Genomic DNA, 20,632 nt, shown 5'->3' on the forward strand with positions numbered 1-20,632 from the left:
TCGAACCAGTGAAGAAGGCCTACAGCACCTTCTGTGCCGCTGAAAGTGCTAGGTCGGCAATCCATGAAGGTTTTGAATGTGCACACAGGAGGCTGAGCATGTTGACCTGTGGCGCGAGGATAAAAGACAAGATTAAGCACGGGGGTTGGTTTGCGAAGGTAGGATCTAAACGTCCTAAGATAGGTCGAAGTAGCAGGTTATACCTCCTGCAGGAACAGCTGCGAGTGCCTCGGCAACTCGTTCGTTGATCAGAGCCGTCAACTGGGCTTGAGTAAGGTTGATACGTCCTCCGCGTCCGCTCATGATCTTCATAACGAAGCAACGTAAGTGAGGAAAGTGTCGTGAAAGTGCGTATGTGTGGGACGACAGTAGACAGTAAGCACACAAGGTTCAAGTAGCAGTTATCATGTTAACTAATGCACAGTGTGAGCTATCTAACCGACAATATAACATAAATCATACCACCTATTGTGTCGAGTCTTGCACGTGGAGCGAAGCGTCGTTGTGGATCGTTGAGCACTGTACAGGTTATAGTTTGGTTTTATCAAAATCTTTTTCCTTTTTAAAACCAAGTTCACTATAACCAATGGCTCTGATACCAATCTGTCACACCCCCAAAATCCACCATGCGGAGTACCACCGCTTGGAGGCGTGACGTGACCAGGATCGAGCCACCAATCATATCGAACAACATAATTAAGTAAATAAAACCAAACACAATACGATTGGTGACTAAAAGGAAGTAAACCGGTTTTAGTTTAACAGCGGAAGCATAAAACGTAAGTTCAAAACATAGTCCATAGTTCATAAGTTTAAAGTCCAAAACGTAGGTTTAATAAGTTCATAAAGTTTATTTATTAAATACGGGACATATCAGCCCGCATCCCACACGACCACCTCCATATGCAAGCTCCAAGCATTTAACGACCTGTAAGGCATGTAACAACGAGTCAACAACAAAGTTGAGTGAATTCACAGTTGGTTGTTTAGTTATAGCATTTTTTTCGTAAATTATCTGTTCGTTTTGAAAACCATGTATCGTATGAGTTTGCATCGTGGTCTTTCTGACATGTTTGCGAAGATTAGTGGGGGTTTCCCATGTGTTACTAGACCACGCGTATCGACTGCTATGAAAATATAAGAGGTGCCCTAAGTCAATGTCTATCAGCATTGACCCTTTGCCCATAGTCCATTAGTACACGCCCGTCCGACTGGCACGGTGTGAGGTTTGTTAAACCTAATAGCGCTATTAACTAATGACCCGCTCGCCATAGGCCTCGGCGATTAAGTCGATAAATGAGGGACTTAAAGTGATAGAGTTGATGGTCTTATGATCGTGTGCGTAGGTTTTACGTACGTGCCCTTCAATCCGAGGACATTAAAAAGTAGTTTAATAGTAATGATAGTACAAGTAGTTAATCAATCCCATTCCCAAACCCCTGGGAATCCCATGCCTTAGAAAGAGTGTGAACTCACCTCGGTTTGCTCGGTTAGATTCTCAAATATAGCTAACAGTCAAGGTCGGTCAATCACGTCCTAATATAATTTACCAGTTAGTCATTTAGTGGCTTTCAAATAGAACACAAAGTTCCTACACGTATCTATCACACAACATGCATCGTTTTAACGGTTTATGCCCCTCTAAGTTTCCCATCCATTCCCCACTCAAAATCAAACATACGATAATGCACATAACATATATAACATGTTAGATCATCCACGGATAGCATACTCGACATTTAGACGCGCAAGTCACAACTTATATCAATTCATCATTAATATTCAAAACCGGCTGTTTTCGGACGTTTTAATAAAATAGTTAAATTATTCCAAAAATTCCCAAATTTTTACAAGATGACTTAAACATTCCATATTTTATTGTATAAAAATATCGGGGTCCAGTTCACTACCAATATTTTATAAAAAATCTTATTCCGGACTGAACTCAGATTTATGAATTTCTGACCACAGTCAATGGAACAATTTATTAAAAATTCATCGAGTGTCCGATTTACGAAATTCAAGTGGGGTAATTACACATGCATCGGTTGTCATCTACTGTACAAATTACATGGTCCGATTCATCACAAAACTCAGATTATGACTGAAAGTACAACACCCATTTATTGCTGTCAAAATTCAGCTTAAGTTGCTGTTACAAATTAACACTTTAAAAATAGTAAACGAAGTCCAAAAATTACGATTCCGGTGCCATTAGAACCGTATTTCATAATATCACATTTTAGAGTCAAAATATCAGTTTTTCGTTGAGTTTATGACCTATTTACAGCCTGTGAAAGGCGGCTGAAAATACACATCAGCAAGCTGTTTCCAGTCTAAAGGCTACTAAAACGCACACATATGATTACCATTCATTCTAATAATGATTTACAACAGGTTATAAGTTATTTACAGCAGACTAATACTCATATATTTCAGATTCATCTTGTATTACCATGTTTCATCATTATTTACTCTTTAACCAACAAGTTCATCACTCTAGCAAGACTTTTTAGTTTTGATTTTTAGTGTTCTTAACTTTAATCATCAAATCACCTATTAACCACTTAAATAACATGAAGAATGAATGGATCTAAGTTCTTACCACTAGCACAAGGCTAGGAGAGTTCGAGTGTAGAAAAGTGGTGGTTAAAAGCGAATAGAGAAGGTCCTTCCACTTCCGAGAGCACCAAGCTTCGTTATATGATCTCTTGCTTCTATGGATGAATGAAAAATGGTTGGAATGGAGGTTGATGATGGTGAGATGGTGGTTGAAGGGGGCTGCCGAACTCAAGGGAAAGAGAGAGAGAGAGAGAGAGCTTGCTTGGTTGTGTGTGGTGATCAAAGAGAATGATAATCCACTAAACCTTTTTATAAACCATAATTCACTAATACCCAATGTATAATGTGTAGTCTAGATATCAAACCATTAGGATTAAATAATCAAAAATGGTGGGGTGTGTCCCATATGGGGGAACCAATCGGTTTGGGGGGGGGGGGGGTATTTAGTTAGGTTGCAATGGAACTTGGTTAAGTGTCTAGTTTGTTTAGTTAGAAAAGTAAATAGGTTATTAGTGTGTTATTAAGTATAACGGGTGTTAGGGTATTCGGGGACCCTAACTGGCTCAGAAAAATAGAAACAATGACTTTGGCAATATTTTTATGTTCCGGGTAAAGTCCGGTTGTTCGGTTCGATACTGATCCGTTAAAGTGTTTAATAAATCCGTAACGTGTCTTTTATATATATTTTTGTAACGTTATTAATTTTCAACACTCAATAAAATATAACGGACTATTTAGTGACCTTTCTATACATTACTAGTGTGTTAACAGGCGCATGTAAATATAACACAGATATCAGAAAGCAGTTACGTAATTCCACACAGTCGTTAAGCACATTAAAATAAACTGTACGGTTACATGTAAATTTGAGGGTTGTCACATTCTCTCCCTGTTAAGAGAATTCCGTCCCGAAATTTAGCGCGTGGTTACTGAGGAAGCTAGTTAAGTTGCGTTGTTTTCCAGATTTTCCTGGGGTGTCACATTAACCCCCCTGAGTTTTAGGGGCCCTGATCCTGATTTCCGATTGTTCTGAAAATTTTTAGGGTTTATGTAGAATCACTTGGGTTTCTCAATTAGGGTTTCCTGGTGAATATAATAACACATAATCTAGTAATAAATACTAATTTTGGTGAGAGTTGTTACATCCTCCCCACCTTAATAGAAATCTCGTCCTCGAGATTTATTGGAATAAGTGTGGATACTTGCGTTTCATCTCCGATTCCAGCTCCCAAGTATATTCAGGTCCTCTCTTTGAATCCCACTTGACCTTGACTAGCACCAGTCGTTTATGTTTGAGAAACTTAATCTTTTTATCTTCTATTTGGAGTGGTTTCTCAACAAACTTCAACTTTTCATTTACTTGTATATCTTGGAGAGGTACTACCAGAGATTCGTCAGATAGACACTTCTTAAGATTGGATACATGAAATACATCATGTACTCCCGCTAGTTCTTCTGGTAGTTGTAAACGATAAGCAACTGGTCTTATTCGTTGGATTACTTGGAATGGTCCTACGTATCTTGGACATAGCTTTCCTTTCTTTCCAAATCGCACTACTCCTTTCCAAGGAGAAACTTTTAAAAGTACCTTATCTCCGACTTGGAATTCTAATGGCTTACGTCGATTGTCGGCATAGCTGTTCTAGCGATCCCGAGCGGCCTTTAGTCTTTCTTTAATTTCAGTAATCTTGTCGGTAGTTTCTTGTACAATCTCAGGTCCTGATAATTGATTTTCTCCTATCTCTGCCCAACAAACTGGAGTTCTACACTTGCGTCCATACAGTGCTTCGAACGGGGCAGCTTCAATGCTTGCATGATAACTATTGTTATAGGAGAATTCAATTAAGGGCAAATGATCATCCCAATTTCCGCCAAAATTTATTACGCATGCCCTAAGCATGTCTTCCAATGTTTGAATGGTTCTTTCACTTTGTCCGTCAGTTTGGGGATGATAAGCCGTACTTAAGTTTAAACGAGTACCCATGGCTTCTTGGAAACTTGTCCAGAAATGTGAAGTAAAACGACTATCCCTATCCGATACAATCGAGAGTGGAACTCCATGTAGGGATACTACTTCATCTACGTATAATTTTGCTAATCTTGCCATGCTGAAGTTTCTTTCATGGGTAGAAAATGAGCTGACTTGGTTAATCGGTCCACGATTACCCAAATCGCATCATTACCTTTTCTGGTTTTGGGTAACTTAGTAACGAAGTCCATGGTTATCAGTTCCCATTTCCAAACAGGCATTTCTAATTATTGAAGTAACCCTAAAGGTTTTTGGTGTTCAGCCTTAACTTGCGAACAAGTAATTAAGACACTTAGATACATAACTAGCTATATCTTTTTTCATACCTATCCACCAGAAATTATTTCTTAAATCTTGGTACATCTTATTATTTCCAGGGTGCATGGTATACCTAGATTTATGGGCTTCTTCTAAAATCTTATTCCTTAAATTTCCCTGTTTAGGTACCCAAATTCTTTTCTTATGGAATCTCCACATTCCATCATTTCCTTGCTCTAATTCTTTCACTCGTCCTTTCATTTCTTCAGCATCATTCTTGATTGCTGTGGTTTGAGCATTCTTTAATTGTTCCATTAAATCTATCTGTAGATTTAATCTAAGAGCACGAATTCGCCTTTGCTTTTCGTGGTATTTACGACTTAAGGCATCTGCGACTACGTTTGCCTTTCCTTCGTGATATTGAATATCACAGTCGTAATCGCTTAGGATTTCCATCCATCTTCTTTGTCTCATGTTTAACTCTTTTTGCCCAAATATGTACCTTAAACTTTTATGATCTGTATAGACAGTAAATTTACTTCCGTACAGATAGTGTCTCCAAATCTTAAGGGCAAAAATTACTGCTCCTAATTCTAAGTCATGAGTTGTATAATTTTCTTCGTGCTTTTTCAATTGTCTTGAAGCATACGCAATTACCTTTTTGCGTTGCATTAATACACATCCTAATCCTAGCATAGAAGCATCACAGTAAACTTCAAAATCTTCTGTTCCCTCTGCTAATGCTAAGATTGGGGCATTTGTTAATCTTTGCTTTAAAATCCTAAAAGCCTCTTCCTGTTTTGGTCCCCACTCAAATTTTACAGCTTTACAGGTTAACTTGGTTAATGGCACAACTATCTTAGAAAAATCTTTAATAAAGCGTCTATAATAACCAGCTAATCCTAGAAAACTTCTAACTTCCGTTGCTGATTGCGGGGCTTTCCATTTGGTGATGGCTTCAATCTTGGAGGGATCTACGTGAATACCTTCGTGATTCACCATGTGTCCTAAGAATTGCACTTCCTTGAGCCAAAATTCACACTTCGAGAATTTGGCATAAAGCTTTTCTTTTCTTAACAAAGTTAAGAGTGCATGTAGGTGCTCACAATGTTCCTCCTGACTTTTGGAGTAAATAAGTATATCGTCGATGAAGACGATCACAAATTTGTCCAAGTACGGTTTACAAATTCTATTCATCATGTCCATAATTGCTGCTGGGGCATTTGTTAATCCGAAGGGCATGACTGTAAACTCGTAATGTCCATACCTAGTTCTGAAAGCAGTTTTAGGTATGTCTTCTTCTTGTACCTTTAATTGATGATATCCGGAGCGCAAATCTATCTTAGAAAAATATCTAGCTCCTTGCAATTGATACACATTCTCATTGATCCATCTTTCTTCTTTACAAACAACACCGGGGCTCCCCATGGAGAGGAACTTGGTCGTATAAATCCTTTACTTAGTAATTCATCTAACTGTTTCTTTAATTCTAACATTTCAGTAGGTGCTAACCGATAGGGTGCCTTGGCTATCGGTACAGTTCCTGGAATTAGATGAATTCTAAATTCTACCTCCCTATCGGGTGGTAATCCTGGTAATTCTTCTGGAAAGACATCTGGGTATTCGGAAACTATTGGAATATCCTCCAGTTTCTTACCTTTGGTATTAACAACTACTGAAACCATATATGCTATTCCTTGTTTTCTTGAATAACTTGCCAACTTCATTACTGAAATAAATTTCAGTGGCTTTTGTGGTTTGTCTCTGGTAATTATTACTAATTCTCCTGTGGGTGTATGGGATTTCTATGGAATTTTTATCACAGAGAATTCGAGCATGGTTGGCTATTAACCAATCCATTCCTAGTACGACATCGAATTCGGCTAAGTTCATTGGTAACAGGTTTGCAGAGAATTTATGGTCTAATAGTTCTATCGTTCCTCCTTGCAAAACCTTATCTATTTTAATAGAATTTCCATCTGCCGTTTCGACTGTAAAAATCTGCCTAAGGTTGGTTAAAGGTAAATTAAGGGCTTGGCAGAACGAAGTACTTATAAAACTTTGGTTTGCACCAGAGTCAAATAATACTTTTGCATAAATGTTGTGAACTAAAAACGTACCAGCTATGACATCAGGAATTAGTTCAGCTTCCTGAGTAGTCAATTGGAAGGCTCTAGCGTTCCTCTTGGAAGTTCCTTCAGCCGGTTTAGCTTTGTTGTCTGCTGGTTTGACTAATTTAGGGCAATCTGGCTTATAATGCCCGGTTTCTCCACAGTTATAGCAGACTGTTGTTTTCTTCCTTCTGCAGTCTTCTTCCTGATGTCCTGGAGTTTTGCAGAAAACTACAATACCCTTTGCATTTTCCAAAATGCTTCTTTTTACAGGTACTGCAGAATGGGATGTTGGAAAACTGTCCGGTTCCTCTTTTCTTGAAGTTACTACCACTGCCCACACGAAATCCTTGAGAAATTTTCTGAGCCAAATCCTTCTTTCTATTTTCTTCTCGAGTGCGTATCAGTCCGTCAGTTAAAGTGTTGGCTAGTTCCACTGCATCGTCAGTTGTGCGTGGTCTCGTAGCTTTGACAATATCACGAATCTCGCTAATTAAACCCCAAATATAGCGAGAAATAAGTACCGGTTCTGGCGAAGCCAGAGTAGGTACAATTCTGGCATACTCAAAGAATTTTGAGGTATACCCTCGACAATCTATATCCACCATTCGGTGGCTTAGGAATTTATTCGCCATCTGCTCTTTCTCGTATTCAGGGCAGAACTTCCTTTCTATCAGCTGTTTAAATTCCTCCCAACTCATGGCATAAGCCATGTCACTTCCTTTAGCTTGTAATACTGTGTTCCACCATTCTAATGCTTCCTCCTTGAAAAGGTGCGAAGCGTACATGACTTTATCTTCCTCGGCACATTTGCTTATTTTAATTACCGCCTCAGTTTTCTCCAACCAACGTAATGCCGCAGTTGCCCCTTCGTTGCCTGCAAATTCTACAGGTTTACAGGCAAGGAATTCTTTGTAAGTGCAACCAGGTGTTGCAGCTTTCATCTTTTTGTGTAGCGGGGCCTGAATTCCATTGTTATTATTATTACCACCTCCGTTGATACTATTACTTGCAGTATCGTCGTGCGTACGTTTACTAGGGTGAGCTTGCGAAGGCTCAACAGGACTTTTTACCGCAGCGACGATAGCTGGGATAGCATTAACTATTCCTTGAGCAACGATATTTTCTATGTCTTGCCGATTTAGGAAGTGATCCTCGTTATTATGTTCTGACTGGTTAACTTCGTTAACTGGTTCATTTACAGCGTGTTCCATCTGAATGTTTATGAACTATTATTTAGCACAAATATTTTGAGTCCATTATACAATCAAATTTTATTTAAGAAAACAACACACAATCTTATAGATCTATTACAACTGATATTTCAAAAACATACTATTATTTTAACAACTACACCCTGCATTTCGTTTATTCCCTCGTACTTATTTATTTACCAGCAGTAGTAGCTAACATATAAAGGTCTGACCATTTTTCATCTAACTTATCTTCCCACGGTGGGTTTTTACTGGTCTCCTTATTAATCACTATTTCTTTTGATTTGGATGTTCCTACTGTCTCTTGACTTTTTCTAATAATCCAATCTCTTTTCTCGGGAGTAAGTGGATTTTCATAGGATGCTTTACGGACAAATATTCCTTCACTAGTGTTTACTGAATATCTCGAGGAGTTTGGTCGGGATGAGGTTTTCTTAGTCTTTTGGGCACTGTCTAGTTGATAGTAAATATCCGAGAGCTTTTGTTTACCCATTCTGTACATTAACAAGTAGGCAATTAATACTAATTAACAATTAAGGAAACAAATAATCACATAAACAGGTACAGCCAAAATTGTCGACTTTGCGACTATTCGATTTTTATATATTTTTAATACTATGCGTCCGTACACACTGCTTATGTTACAAGGTTTTATTTTAAACTATTTTACAAGAGTTATATTTTACTATTATACATTACACCACCCTCTGCATTTTCCGTTGACTGGCTTTTTCAGTAACGACGTTCCCTCTCGTCGTATTTCCAGGAGATCTGCTCTCCTACCTCCCGTATTCTATTTCCTGCATCCACCAACTCTTCGCCGTAGTGGCGAAGTTCAGCTAAATTTTCGTTACTCATTGGTGGATTGGGTATAAGTTCCGGGTCGAATTGAGGGAGAAAAGTGTTAGGGCTATTCATGATGTTCTGAAATTGCCAGTCGGCAGACCACCACTGTTCTAAGGTTCCTGGAAAAGGTCTAGGGTGCATAATAGGGTCTGGAATAGCAGGTTCTAGGTTAACAGGCAATAGAGCTTCTGCTGGGTGGCTAAAGAGGGTTTCATCGGTTGACCCAATGATATCTCCTAGCGACAGTTTACGATCTAGCTCTTCCTCCCAAGATAGGGGTTCCTGATTTTGTCTAGAACTCTCTCCAATTTCTATGCCTTTTCCTTTGTCTTTTGGGTCGTCCTTTTTCATGGTTTTCTGAGTTGCGGGCTTCTTCCTACGCACACGCCTCCAACCTGCCCACCTATGTCTCTTTTTCACTACATTGGGTTTTTCCTGAGGCTGGGCTTTAAATACCATGGGCTCCTCTACGTCCGCCTGGTATCCAGTAGTAATACCGGTGATATCCATATATGTACTATGGATGGAAATATTTTATAGGGCTTCTGATATTTCATTCATGCTGTTAACACACATAAAAACGCATATAATCCTAAGTTAAAATTTTGTAAACTAAAGTTTCATAAAATCACAGAATGGCAATCAGATAAATTAAGTATTTTCTAAATACTTAATTGGCTTAAATCAGTGGCTCTGATACCACCTTTTTCTGTCACGGCCCCCGTGTCCGGTTTGACCCGGTCCAGGAGCTGCGGGACAGAAATCACGTGGTATTCATTTTCTCAGCGGAAGTCTTATCAGGATCGTTTTAAACTTGAAAATGCCCGAGTTTTATTTATTTATAATTCGGGATAAACCCCGTAATTTACAGTAGAGAAATTTCATAATTTCTTCATTTTACAAACATGTTTATTTCTTTATTCGAGCCACTACTTTAAGCTTGAGAGTGCTCCTGAGCACTTGTACTTGATTCAAAGTAGGTCACCTGAAACATGTTGTAAAAATATTTTGTCAGCGGGGAAATACTGAGTGAATCATTCATTTTAATAAAAAGACACCTATTTATAATTTACAGCATAAGAGCTATTACAATGGCAGTATCTTATTTTTATATGGGGCCGGTGTCAGTTTCTGGTGACAATGGTCATGCCACTATTGGGTCCTTTCACCCAAGTAGTGACGATTATCACTGTTAGGACTTATTTGCCTAACCGTGAGAGATTAGTAATGTGCACAATACCCCACTAGCCAGTGATTCAAGATAACCATGACTTAATCCCTGTAATTATAACCTTTGAAAATAATTTGAGGTATTGTAAAACAGTTGATAAAAAGAGAATGACTCACATTGCAAGTTTAACGAGCGACGGTTTAGCCTACTGATTAGCTTGATTAACCTAATTCAAATAACAATGCACACGAAAACTAGGTCAGTAACTAATACAGCATTTACGATAATTCACGAGATGTAACCCTCACAACGAATGACAAAGTGCAAATACTCGAATATCCAGCGGATTCACAACGAATAACAGAGCATAGCCCGAATTTGGGCAATACCCAAATATCCTGTCAGAATCACAACGAATAACAAAGTATAACCCTAATGCGGGCAGCACTTAAACATCCTGTTGGATAGTTTCAATCGATCGGATATTTAATCGTAGTAGCGATTGAGTTATTATCCTGTTTGTCACGGCAGCGTTTCGTGTTTCGTGTGTGTTTTGTATTAAACAGTGTATAACTCAACGTATATTTCGAATTTTTACGTCGAATGAACAGCAAACTGCAAGTGCCAAGCCCCCCTATATATACTGAACTTTTGTTCCCCAGGCGAGTCGCGACAGAGGACACCAGTCCTGTCGCGTGTCGCGGCGGGTGACCATCTACCCTAGGGTAGCCCCGTCACTTGCATAGCCTTGCTGAGTTGCTGGATTCGTAAAATTTTATTTCCACAACGTTTTATTTAGATAATCGTAACTTAGGGTTTAACCCCCCTGAGTTTTAGGGGCCCTGATCCTGATTTCCGATTGTTCTGAAAATTTTTAGGGTTTATGTGGAATCACTTGGGTTTCTCAATTAGGGTTTCCTGGTGAATATAATAACACATAATCTAGTAATAAATACTAATTTTGGTGAGAGTTGTTACACCAAGCAGTAGCCATCATTACCCCCGCAACCAACGAACTACCAAAACGAGCCTACACTGGGTCTCATATTCAGTGTACTACCAGTTTGTATCACCATCCTACCACCGCAGCATGCCGCAAATGCGCCAACTGTCATAGATTTGGGCATTTTGCTAACCGATGCCGCAACATCCCTCAACCTCAAAACAACCAACCTCAAGCTATTGTTGCCAATCCCGCTCCTAACCAGGTTCAACCCCAAGCTGCTCCTGTGCGAGCATGTTTCAAGTGTGGCGACCTTAATCACCTCGCCAACATGTGTCCTCAGCATAATCAACCACAACAGCAACAGCAGCCACAACAGCAGCCTCAACAACAAGCTCGAGGCTGAGCTTTTCTCCTTACCACAGCTCAAGCGCAAAATGCAAACGACGTCATTACTGGTATGTTTCTTGTGAACCATGTTTATGCTTCGTGTTTATTTGATACTGACGCCGATAGAAGTCTTGTGTCGTTAGAATTCGAACCTTTGCTTAAGTGTAAACGCTCTAACTTGCCAAGATCTTTCGCTGTCGAAGTCGCTAAAGGTAAATCTGTCGCTGTCGATTCCGTTCTCTCTAAGTGTTCTTTGATTCTTAACGATCATATGTTTCGCATTGACCTCATACCTATGCAAATGGGTAATGTCGACATCACAGTAGGCATGGACTGGCTTAGGCGAGATCATGCTGAAGTTATTTGTTCTGAAAAGTTTATTCGTCTTCCTCTTCCAAATGGTGATTCTCTACACGTCTATGGTGATAAACCCTCTCAAGGTCTCAAGCTTATGTCGTGTATCCAAGTGAACAAGTGCTTGCGCAAGGGTACCTTCTCCTTTCTCGCCCACATTGTGGAAAAGAAGGACAAAGGCCCAAGCATGAGTGACGTTCCCGTTGTACGTGATTTTCCTGATGTGTTTCCCGACGATCTTCTTTGTTCGCCTCCTGCTTATTCTGTCGACTTTCGCATCGATTTAGTGCCTGGCGCTACGCCTGTCGCTAAGTCTCCCTATCATTAGCACCCTCTGAGATGCAAGAGCTTTCGAGCTAACTTCAGGAGCTTCCTGATAAAGGCTTTATACGCCCTAGTACATCTCCTTGGGGCACTCACGTTCTATTCGTCAAAAAGAAGGATGGGTCATTCCGTATTTGTATTGACTATCGTGAGCTCAACAAGCTTACTATCAAGAACCGATACCCTCTTCCTCGCATTGACGATCTCTTCAACCAATTGCAAGGCGTGACCTGCTTCTCAAAGATCGATCTTCGTTCTGGGTATTATCAACTTCGAGTCCTCGAAGAAGATATACCTAAGACCGCCTTTCGAACGCATTATGGTCATTACGAGTTCGTGGTCATGCCCTTTGGTTTGACCAACGCACCTGTTGTTTTCATGGATCTGATGAATCGCGTGTGCAAAGCGTACTTGGACCGTTTCATGATCGTCTTCATTGACGATATTCTCATCTACTCCAAGACTCAAATAGAGCATGAGCGACACTTGCGTCTTATCCTTCAACTTCTTCGTACCGAACATCTATACGCCAAATTCTCCAAGTGAGAATTTTGGTTAAAAGAGATTCAATTCCTTGGCCATACTGTCAACGAACTTGGTCTTCACGTTGACCCCTCAAAAATCGAAGTTGTAAAGAATTGGATTGCACCAAAGTCTCCATCCGAAATTCGTTCTTTCCTTGGTCTTGTTGGTTATTATCTTCGTTTTAACTCCAACTTTTCGAAGATTGCTGTTCCTTTAACCTCTTTGACTCAAAAAGAGAAACCTTTTGTTTGGGGTCCTAAACAAGAGGAATCTTTTCAAATTCTTAAGGACATGCTTTGTAATGCTCCTATCCTCGCGCTTCCCGATGGTAACGACGACTTCGTCGTGTACTGCGATGCTTCAAACCTTGGTCTTGGTTGTGTCCTCATGCAACGAGACAAGGTTATCGCTTACGCGTCAAGGCAACTCAAGATACATGAGAACTACTACACTACTCACGACCTTGAACTAGGCGCAGTTGTTTTTACATTGAATATTTGGCGACACTACCTTTATGGTACTAAGTGTGTGGTCTTCACCCATCATAAGAGCCTTCAACATATCTTCAACCAAAAGGAACTGAACATGCGTCAACGTCGTTGGGTGGAGTTATTAAACGACTATAACTGCGAGATTCGCTACCATCCAGGAAAAGCAATTGTAATGGCCGACGCTCTTTGTGGTAAAACTCATGTAAAGAGTATTCGACGTCTCTAACTCATGTACGACCTTCAGAACCGCATTCGTGAAGCCCAATATGCCTCTATTAACGAGGGTAGTCTCTCTATCGAGATACGAGGCGCTGTTGAAAAAGATCTCGTGTCTAAACCTGATGGTATTTTGTACTATTGCAATCGTATCTGGATTCCTAATCGTGAAAACCTTCGAGACTTTCTATTGAAGGAGGCACACAAATCGAAGTATTCCATTCATCCTGGAGCTGACGAGATGTACCAATATATGCATATGTCCTACTGGTGGCCTGGAATGAAGAGGGATATCGCCTCCTACGTTGCAAAATGTGTCACTTGTTCGAAGGTTAAAGCCGAACATCAACGTCCCTCTGGCTTACTCGAACAACCAGAAATTCCTATCTAGAAATGGGAGAGCATCGCTGTGGATTTTATCACCAAACTCCCTCTTACTTCTTCTGGTCATGACAGTATTTGGGTGATCGTTGATCGATTGACCAAATCGGCTCACTTTCTTGCGGTTCGTGAAGATTTCAAAGTCGAGAAATTGGCTAGAATCTACACCGATGAGATCATTTGTCATCAAGGTATCCCCATTGACATCATTTCCGATCGTGATGCTCGTTTTACGTCTCGTCTTTGGCAAACCTTTCAATCTGCTATGGGTACTGCCCTTAACCTTAGCACTGCTTTCCATCCTCAGTCAGACGGTCAAACCAAATGTACTTTCCAAACCTTAGAGGATATGCTTCGTTCATGCGTAATAGATTTTGGTGGCAACTAGGATTCACACTTTCCTTTGATCGAATTCTCGTACAACAACAGTTATCACGCGAGTATTCAAATGGCACCTTTCGAAGCATTGTATGGTCACAAGTGTCGTTCGCCTATTTGTTGGCGCGAGATTGGTGAATCTCAATTCACTGGTCCTGAGCTTATACATGAGACAACGGACAAGATTTTACAGGTTCAAGACAACTTACTGAAAGCCAGGAGCCGACAAAAGAGTTACGCCGACAAGCGTCGCAAGCCTTTGGAATTTGAAATAGGTGACTTCGTACTTCTCAAGGTATCCCTTTGGAAGGGTGTGGTTTGATTTGGTATGAACGGAAAACTCGCACCTCGCTATGTTGGTCCTTTCAAGATTCTCGAAAGGATTGGCAAGGTTGCGTATAGATTGGACCTACCTGAAGAACTCAACAATGTTCACCCTGTCTTCCACGTTTCAAATCTAAAGAAGTGTCTAGCTGATGAAGGACTTCAAATTCCACTAGAAGATCTTCAAATCAACGAGACATTACATTTCGTGGAAAAACCTTTCGAAATCATGGACCGAGGAGTCAAGAAATTGAGGCGCATTCAAATTCCTATCGTTAAGGTTCGATGGGAAGGAAAACGTGGCATTGAATTCACTTGGGAACTCAAGAGCGATATGAAGACTAAGTATCCGCACCTTTTCGTTACTTCTTCCTAAATTTCAGGATGAAATTTCCTAAAGGAGGGGAGATTGTAACGCCCTGCTTGTTCGTACTTTCCTTAATTAGAAAGTCTTGTTTGTATTCCTATTTTTGGAAGCCTTGTGTTCTTGTAATCGTTCGTTCATTGTAATCGTTGTAAAACCCGAGACTTGAATCATAAATAAAATTCGCATTTCTTCAAATTCGTGTTATACATATTTCATACATGATCATACTTTTAATTTCATGAAACAATTGATACATATTCGTAATTCTTGGAAACTATGCGTTAAACTTGCAAATACGTGAAACATGCTAATCATACGTCTTTTGAATGCATACGATACTTAATTACGTCATACGCTTCATCATACTTCATTATACTTGTTCAATGTTAATATTACTTGTTTTAGCCTTATAATATTCTTATATGACTAAAAGGACCCTTGAAACATCTTAAAACCATAAATAACAAACTTAAGGGGAGGGGGCCAAAATGTCAACAAATGAAACTTATTCTTGCACCAGACCACCCTGGCGGGACGCGACCCGGCCTGGTCTCCATCTTCGCGAGCCGCGAGCCCTGTGAATCCGAGAACACCCACCAGCTCGTTCAGGATTGGTTGTTTTGTTGGTTTTGTTGCTTCCTAAGTGTGTTTCTTGCATTTATTAAGTCACCAACCCAACCATAATCCATCCCCTATAAAACCGAAGCCTCCTCTAAGCATTTTTCACTTTCTAAACACTCTCTAATCACTCTCAAACTCTCAAAAACGTACCTGAATTCAGGAGCTAAGGCAGATTGCTACCTTCTTACAAAAGTGAGCATAACTCACTCATTTCTTAACCTTTTGCTTTGATTCTTTTTCCTACTCACTTGGATTGACGTTAGGAACGTTTCCACAAGTTTTCCATGGGAAACCAAGGTCTGGAACGTCACCAAAAAGGCTCTAAAGTGGACTGAAACTTTCTGATTTGATTCAAACTTTGTTAATCTTGATTAAACTTGAGTTATCTCATCTCAAACCTATGTCCTTATTCTCATAACCACATCTATGGTTAGTTGGGCTTAAAAAAAAGGTTGAGACATGTAAAATCAGAGATGTAAACCTCCTAAACTTTCTGTTTTGGTTAGGGTTTAACCCACAAGTAATGAACAAGCTCCAAGCTTGATGTTTGTATGATTATAGGACTAGCTTGGGCTATCCTACTTGAAAAATCCACACATTACTTGATGATTTCCTGAGAATGGTTGTACCAGTTTCATTCTTTATTGTAAGTTCATGACCCTCCTTGATTTTTTATAACAAGTGTAGTGGTGAACACCCAAGTGGTACCTAAATGGAAGACTTGTTCTTCCTACCTCATGCATGACTTTTATGATACAAAAGAGGTTCCTAAATGGAGGATTCATCCTCCTACCTCATGCCTGATCTATTGGACATATTAATATATTACATAACATATATATATTACCTAAGTAATCAAACCTTTGATGATGAACTAGTGGTCACTTGTCAAAGTGTTTGGTTACATCATCTAAAACATTATGTGTTAAAGATGATTACTTTTCATATGTTTATATTCATACGTTTTTAAACTCTGAATCTTTACTCCACCGTATACTCCAATACTCATACGCCTTTGTTTCTTCGTGTAGAAGTACTTGGTGTTCCAACCTCCCATAACAATAATTCTCTCGCGGATTCACAAGTGGAAAGCTTGCAAAACAGTGATTCACAAGTGGAAAGCTTGCAAAACCGTGAGTACACTCGAACCCCCTTTTTACGTTTACCATTTTTGGGGTGTAACATGTTCAACTATAAACTACACTCAAACTTTACTTTTTATGCATGCACAAAACAAATCCCAATACAGGAATACTATGTTGTTATACTTGATACATATACTTGGGTGAATCTTATGTGATATAATAGTCATTAGCTTTATATGAGCCTCCATTTACGTGTATAGCGCTATAGGAGTAACACACCACCCGCGAACGAGAAGTCATGTGAAATTATATTCTTTATTGCGTAAACAGAGGGTTGACTAGAAATATTGCATGCCATGTTATGTTGATCTTGAATAACCTAAGTTGCCATGTGGATTTGTTTTTTTAACTTTGATACTTATACTCATACTTCAACTTGTATACTCGCCTTTGCTTTTGCATTGAATTTTATTTTAAACATGTTACAGGTTGAGGATGACGACGCTATAAAATAAAGTAGCGATGATGTCTAGATACACATTTAGACATCTTAGGTTAAAATGTTGTATCAATTTTGTTCTTGTTGTTATGTATTCCCGTTGAACTTGTTGTTATTTGAAATTCTATGTAATGTTTGACAATTTGATTTATGAAATGAAAACTGTTTGAATTAAATATTATCACCAATAGTGTTATGATGTCTCTTGCAATCTCGTATTTATCCCACTCTGTTGATTCCGCCATTGGTTGGGGTGTGAGACCGTTGAATCCGTTAACCATCGGTACTGGTTACTTAGAACACCATCAACGCCGCCGCCGTATGAGGTAATGGCGAAACCCTAGGTTCGCCGGACCGTCACCGGCACCACCGGAGAGTTCCTCGCTTTCTAGAGACAGTTGGTTTATACGTCGGAATGGAACCAACGTCTCCACCCCCTTCTCTCACTCTCTCTCTCTCTCTCCCTCACTCTAACCTGAAATGGCGGAGTAACCGATTGTAACAATGACCACATTCTCTCCTTTTTAAGGTGAACAGGCAATTGAAATTCCTAAGATACCCCTTATACTGTTCATAAGGTTCAAATTTTAATAGATAGATAATGAAAGCTTAGTTTTAATGATCAACAGAGTTCAATTTTAGTTACAAGATAAAGTAATCAAAACGGCGTAGTTTTCATGTAAATTAATCAAAATGACGTAGTTTTGACAAATTTCACATCTAAGCTTAAATGTGTAACAACCCCGTATTCACTTTCCTCTTTTAATATTATTTATAAAATAGATTGATTCTAGTTGTCTTTAAAGTTGCCTCTCTAATTGAATGGTAATATAGCTTTGTGATTAATAAGATACTGATCACATTTTTTCATCAAGTATTCTTGGCAGGGCTCATTTCTTTATCTCCACACCAATGTTGGTATATATCATCGGTTTTCTTCTAAGTAAGATGTAACGTCGATCTTTAAACAAATTGTGTGTTGGTAGGGATAACCAATATGAGCCATATGGCTGTTATTTAAATCTATATGTATCCAAATAATCCAAACCGACACATCTTTTTAAAATAAAGTAGCAAACAAATAATTATTTAAAGTTGATAGATTTAAGACAAACCGAAGACGCATAGATATCACCGATAAAACCAAAAAAATACCTAGCGGTCAAGATGATTTTCCTCAATCCTGGGGATGGGGAGTAATTTAGGAATCTAAGAGTATAGCCTTTGTTGTTAAAAAATACAAACCTTGAAAACACAAAGAAACATTTAAGAACAAACACAAATACTAAAATTGTAATCCTGACCCATCTAACTTCTCCTTACAGATCTTGTCAAGCCTCTCTTCCATTTCCGGTGACAAATAGTTTTTGGAGTCACCAACTTCTCCTTTCCGGAAAAAAAGATTGCAGTTTTCGCCAGATGGAAGCTTTCCTTCCATGTTCACTTGTAGTTTACTCAGATGATCAAAGCTACAAATTTCCAAAATGTCATCAACAACTCCTTCTATCTCTTCTTTTAAGGAAAATGGACACCCCAAAAAGCATGCTAGTTTCTCCAAACAAAGCTTTGGCTGCTCTTTTATCTCCTCATATTTTAGAAATAACACTTTTTCTGGATTCTTCAAGCTTTCTTCCCAGTAACCTAAAACATGATCCCAAAAGGGCCCATACATGCTAACTCCTCCACAGAATCTCTCAGAAGCTTCTTCTAGTGAATTGGTTCCCATTTCCTGTAGCCTTAACTTGTTTGTGAAAGACCAAAGAGATATTAGAGTATCCTTAGGGTTTCTACATAGGTAAACAAGCTTGCATTGAGAATCATGGACAGATTTTGGTAGAGAGACATCAGGCATGTGAGTCGAAAAGAGTCTTGGAGACACGATGGATGAGAGATCTGGGTTCTCTTGTTCAAGGTAGAGCTTAATCTCCAAGAAAGGCACCAGGACATGAGGGTTGTTTGACAGTAATGGATGGTTCTTTTGGGATATGGGGAAACGGGTGCGGTTCAGTAGGGCGAACAATATGGCTTTTAACCAGGTAGTGCCTGATTTGGGTGTGCTAACAAGAATGATATCAGTGTCTTGAGCCTGAAAGTGTTTTTGACATGAAAGGATTCCTTGCAAATGCCTGCAAGGATGCCAAAAACCTTGGTATTTATAGAAGGTTGAAGCAACCCATCCCTTTTCAGTTGGAAGGGTGGAAAGTAATTCCTTACACTCCTGAGTGAGTTCATCTTGTTTTAGATATTTGGGTACAAGAGGCTGGGATGTCGGCATGATGATAAGAGTTTATGTAGGTTCTAGGTCAAGAATGCATTGAAACCAATGTAAAGGGAATAGGGGATATATATAATGTCATTATTCCACAACAACCTAAGGCATGAAATGCATGAATGTCCACTCACATTATTTGTGGATATGCTATTATTATAACGCGTATAGATGATGCAGAATCACACATAGAGATAGTAAAAGAACCGAACCAACGGGTAAATCCAAAACTCAAATTATTTTGAACAGGTATCTTGATTCGTTTAGTTTGATGTTTTTGTAGGATTACAACGGTTATGGTTATGGTATTAGATGATTCATGACCAGATTATCCAAAACATATCTACATTTGGTTTCCTTGGGTATGACAATACACTTCTAGAAAAGTGTGTCGTTAATTTTATTTCTCAAATTCGTAGCAAAAAAATATGTTTTTCCCAACTGTTTCGTTGCAAATTTGTTCAAACTTTACTAATGAAATATATTTGTCAAACATGTGTAGCAAATTTAATAATTGTTTTGTCAAAATTGTGCAAAACAAATTTAAAACTTATATTTTTTTAAAATGCGTAAAGAAATTGTGTAAGAAATGCGTCGTAAATTTTCGACACCATATTTTCATCGAAAATAAATTCGAAATTGCGTAGTAAACGCATTGTAAATGGTTTCCTACTGATTTTTTTTTCAAATATTAAGGTTTTGTCACAAATGCCTATCAAATTTGAATTTGTGGCGCATTTGTGACCAAAAAGCACGCTGAAAAGTAACAAATTTCTAGTATAGTATAAAATAAAAAATAGTAATAAATATGTTTAAGAATCAGCACGGAAACTTCAACAAACTAAGAGTTATATCCGATACATGTTAGATAACGAGTAAACAATACCTAATGAGTATTGAACATGATTTTATAATCGAATATAAGAATAGACTTATTAAAACCCCTCATGTTTTCATCCCTAATCATAGATAGCATAAAAAGTTGATAATTGTATTCAACAAGTTGGTGCTGACTCGCGCGTTGAAGCGGGATTGAGTATACTTTCTCATTGCTAATTATATTCATTCACCTTAAACATTATTAATAAGTAAAAAAACATTTAAAAATTACTTTCTAAATAAATAGCAACTTAAATAATTTAAATGAAGTAATGCATAAGATTGAAATAAAATACGTGAATTACAAAATAGCTTAGCATATAAAAAATTTCAAAAATGTTAATACCTATTTTTCGAAAACTCAAAGTTCCCTATAAAGCATTTACATTCCATAT

The 20,632-nt window shown here is 38.7% G+C and overlaps 1 protein-coding gene across 1 annotated transcript; it reads right to left on the reverse strand.

Annotated features, from left to right (window-relative positions):
• Positions 1 to 18,199: 18,199 nt before the first annotated feature.
• LOC110923407 (cytosolic sulfotransferase 5) lies at positions 18,200 to 19,422 on the reverse strand. The gene has a single exon (XM_022167511.2). It carries the CDS (start codon positions 19,362 to 19,364, stop codon positions 18,375 to 18,377), a length of 990 nt encoding a protein of 329 aa, XP_022023203.1. The 5' UTR covers positions 19,365 to 19,422; the 3' UTR covers positions 18,200 to 18,374.
• Positions 19,423 to 20,632: the final 1,210 nt, after the last annotated feature.

Source organism: Helianthus annuus, chromosome 17 (assembly GCF_002127325.2).
Source record: "Helianthus annuus cultivar XRQ/B chromosome 17, HanXRQr2.0-SUNRISE, whole genome shotgun sequence".
NCBI classification, from domain to species: domain Eukaryota; kingdom Viridiplantae; phylum Streptophyta; class Magnoliopsida; order Asterales; family Asteraceae; genus Helianthus; species Helianthus annuus.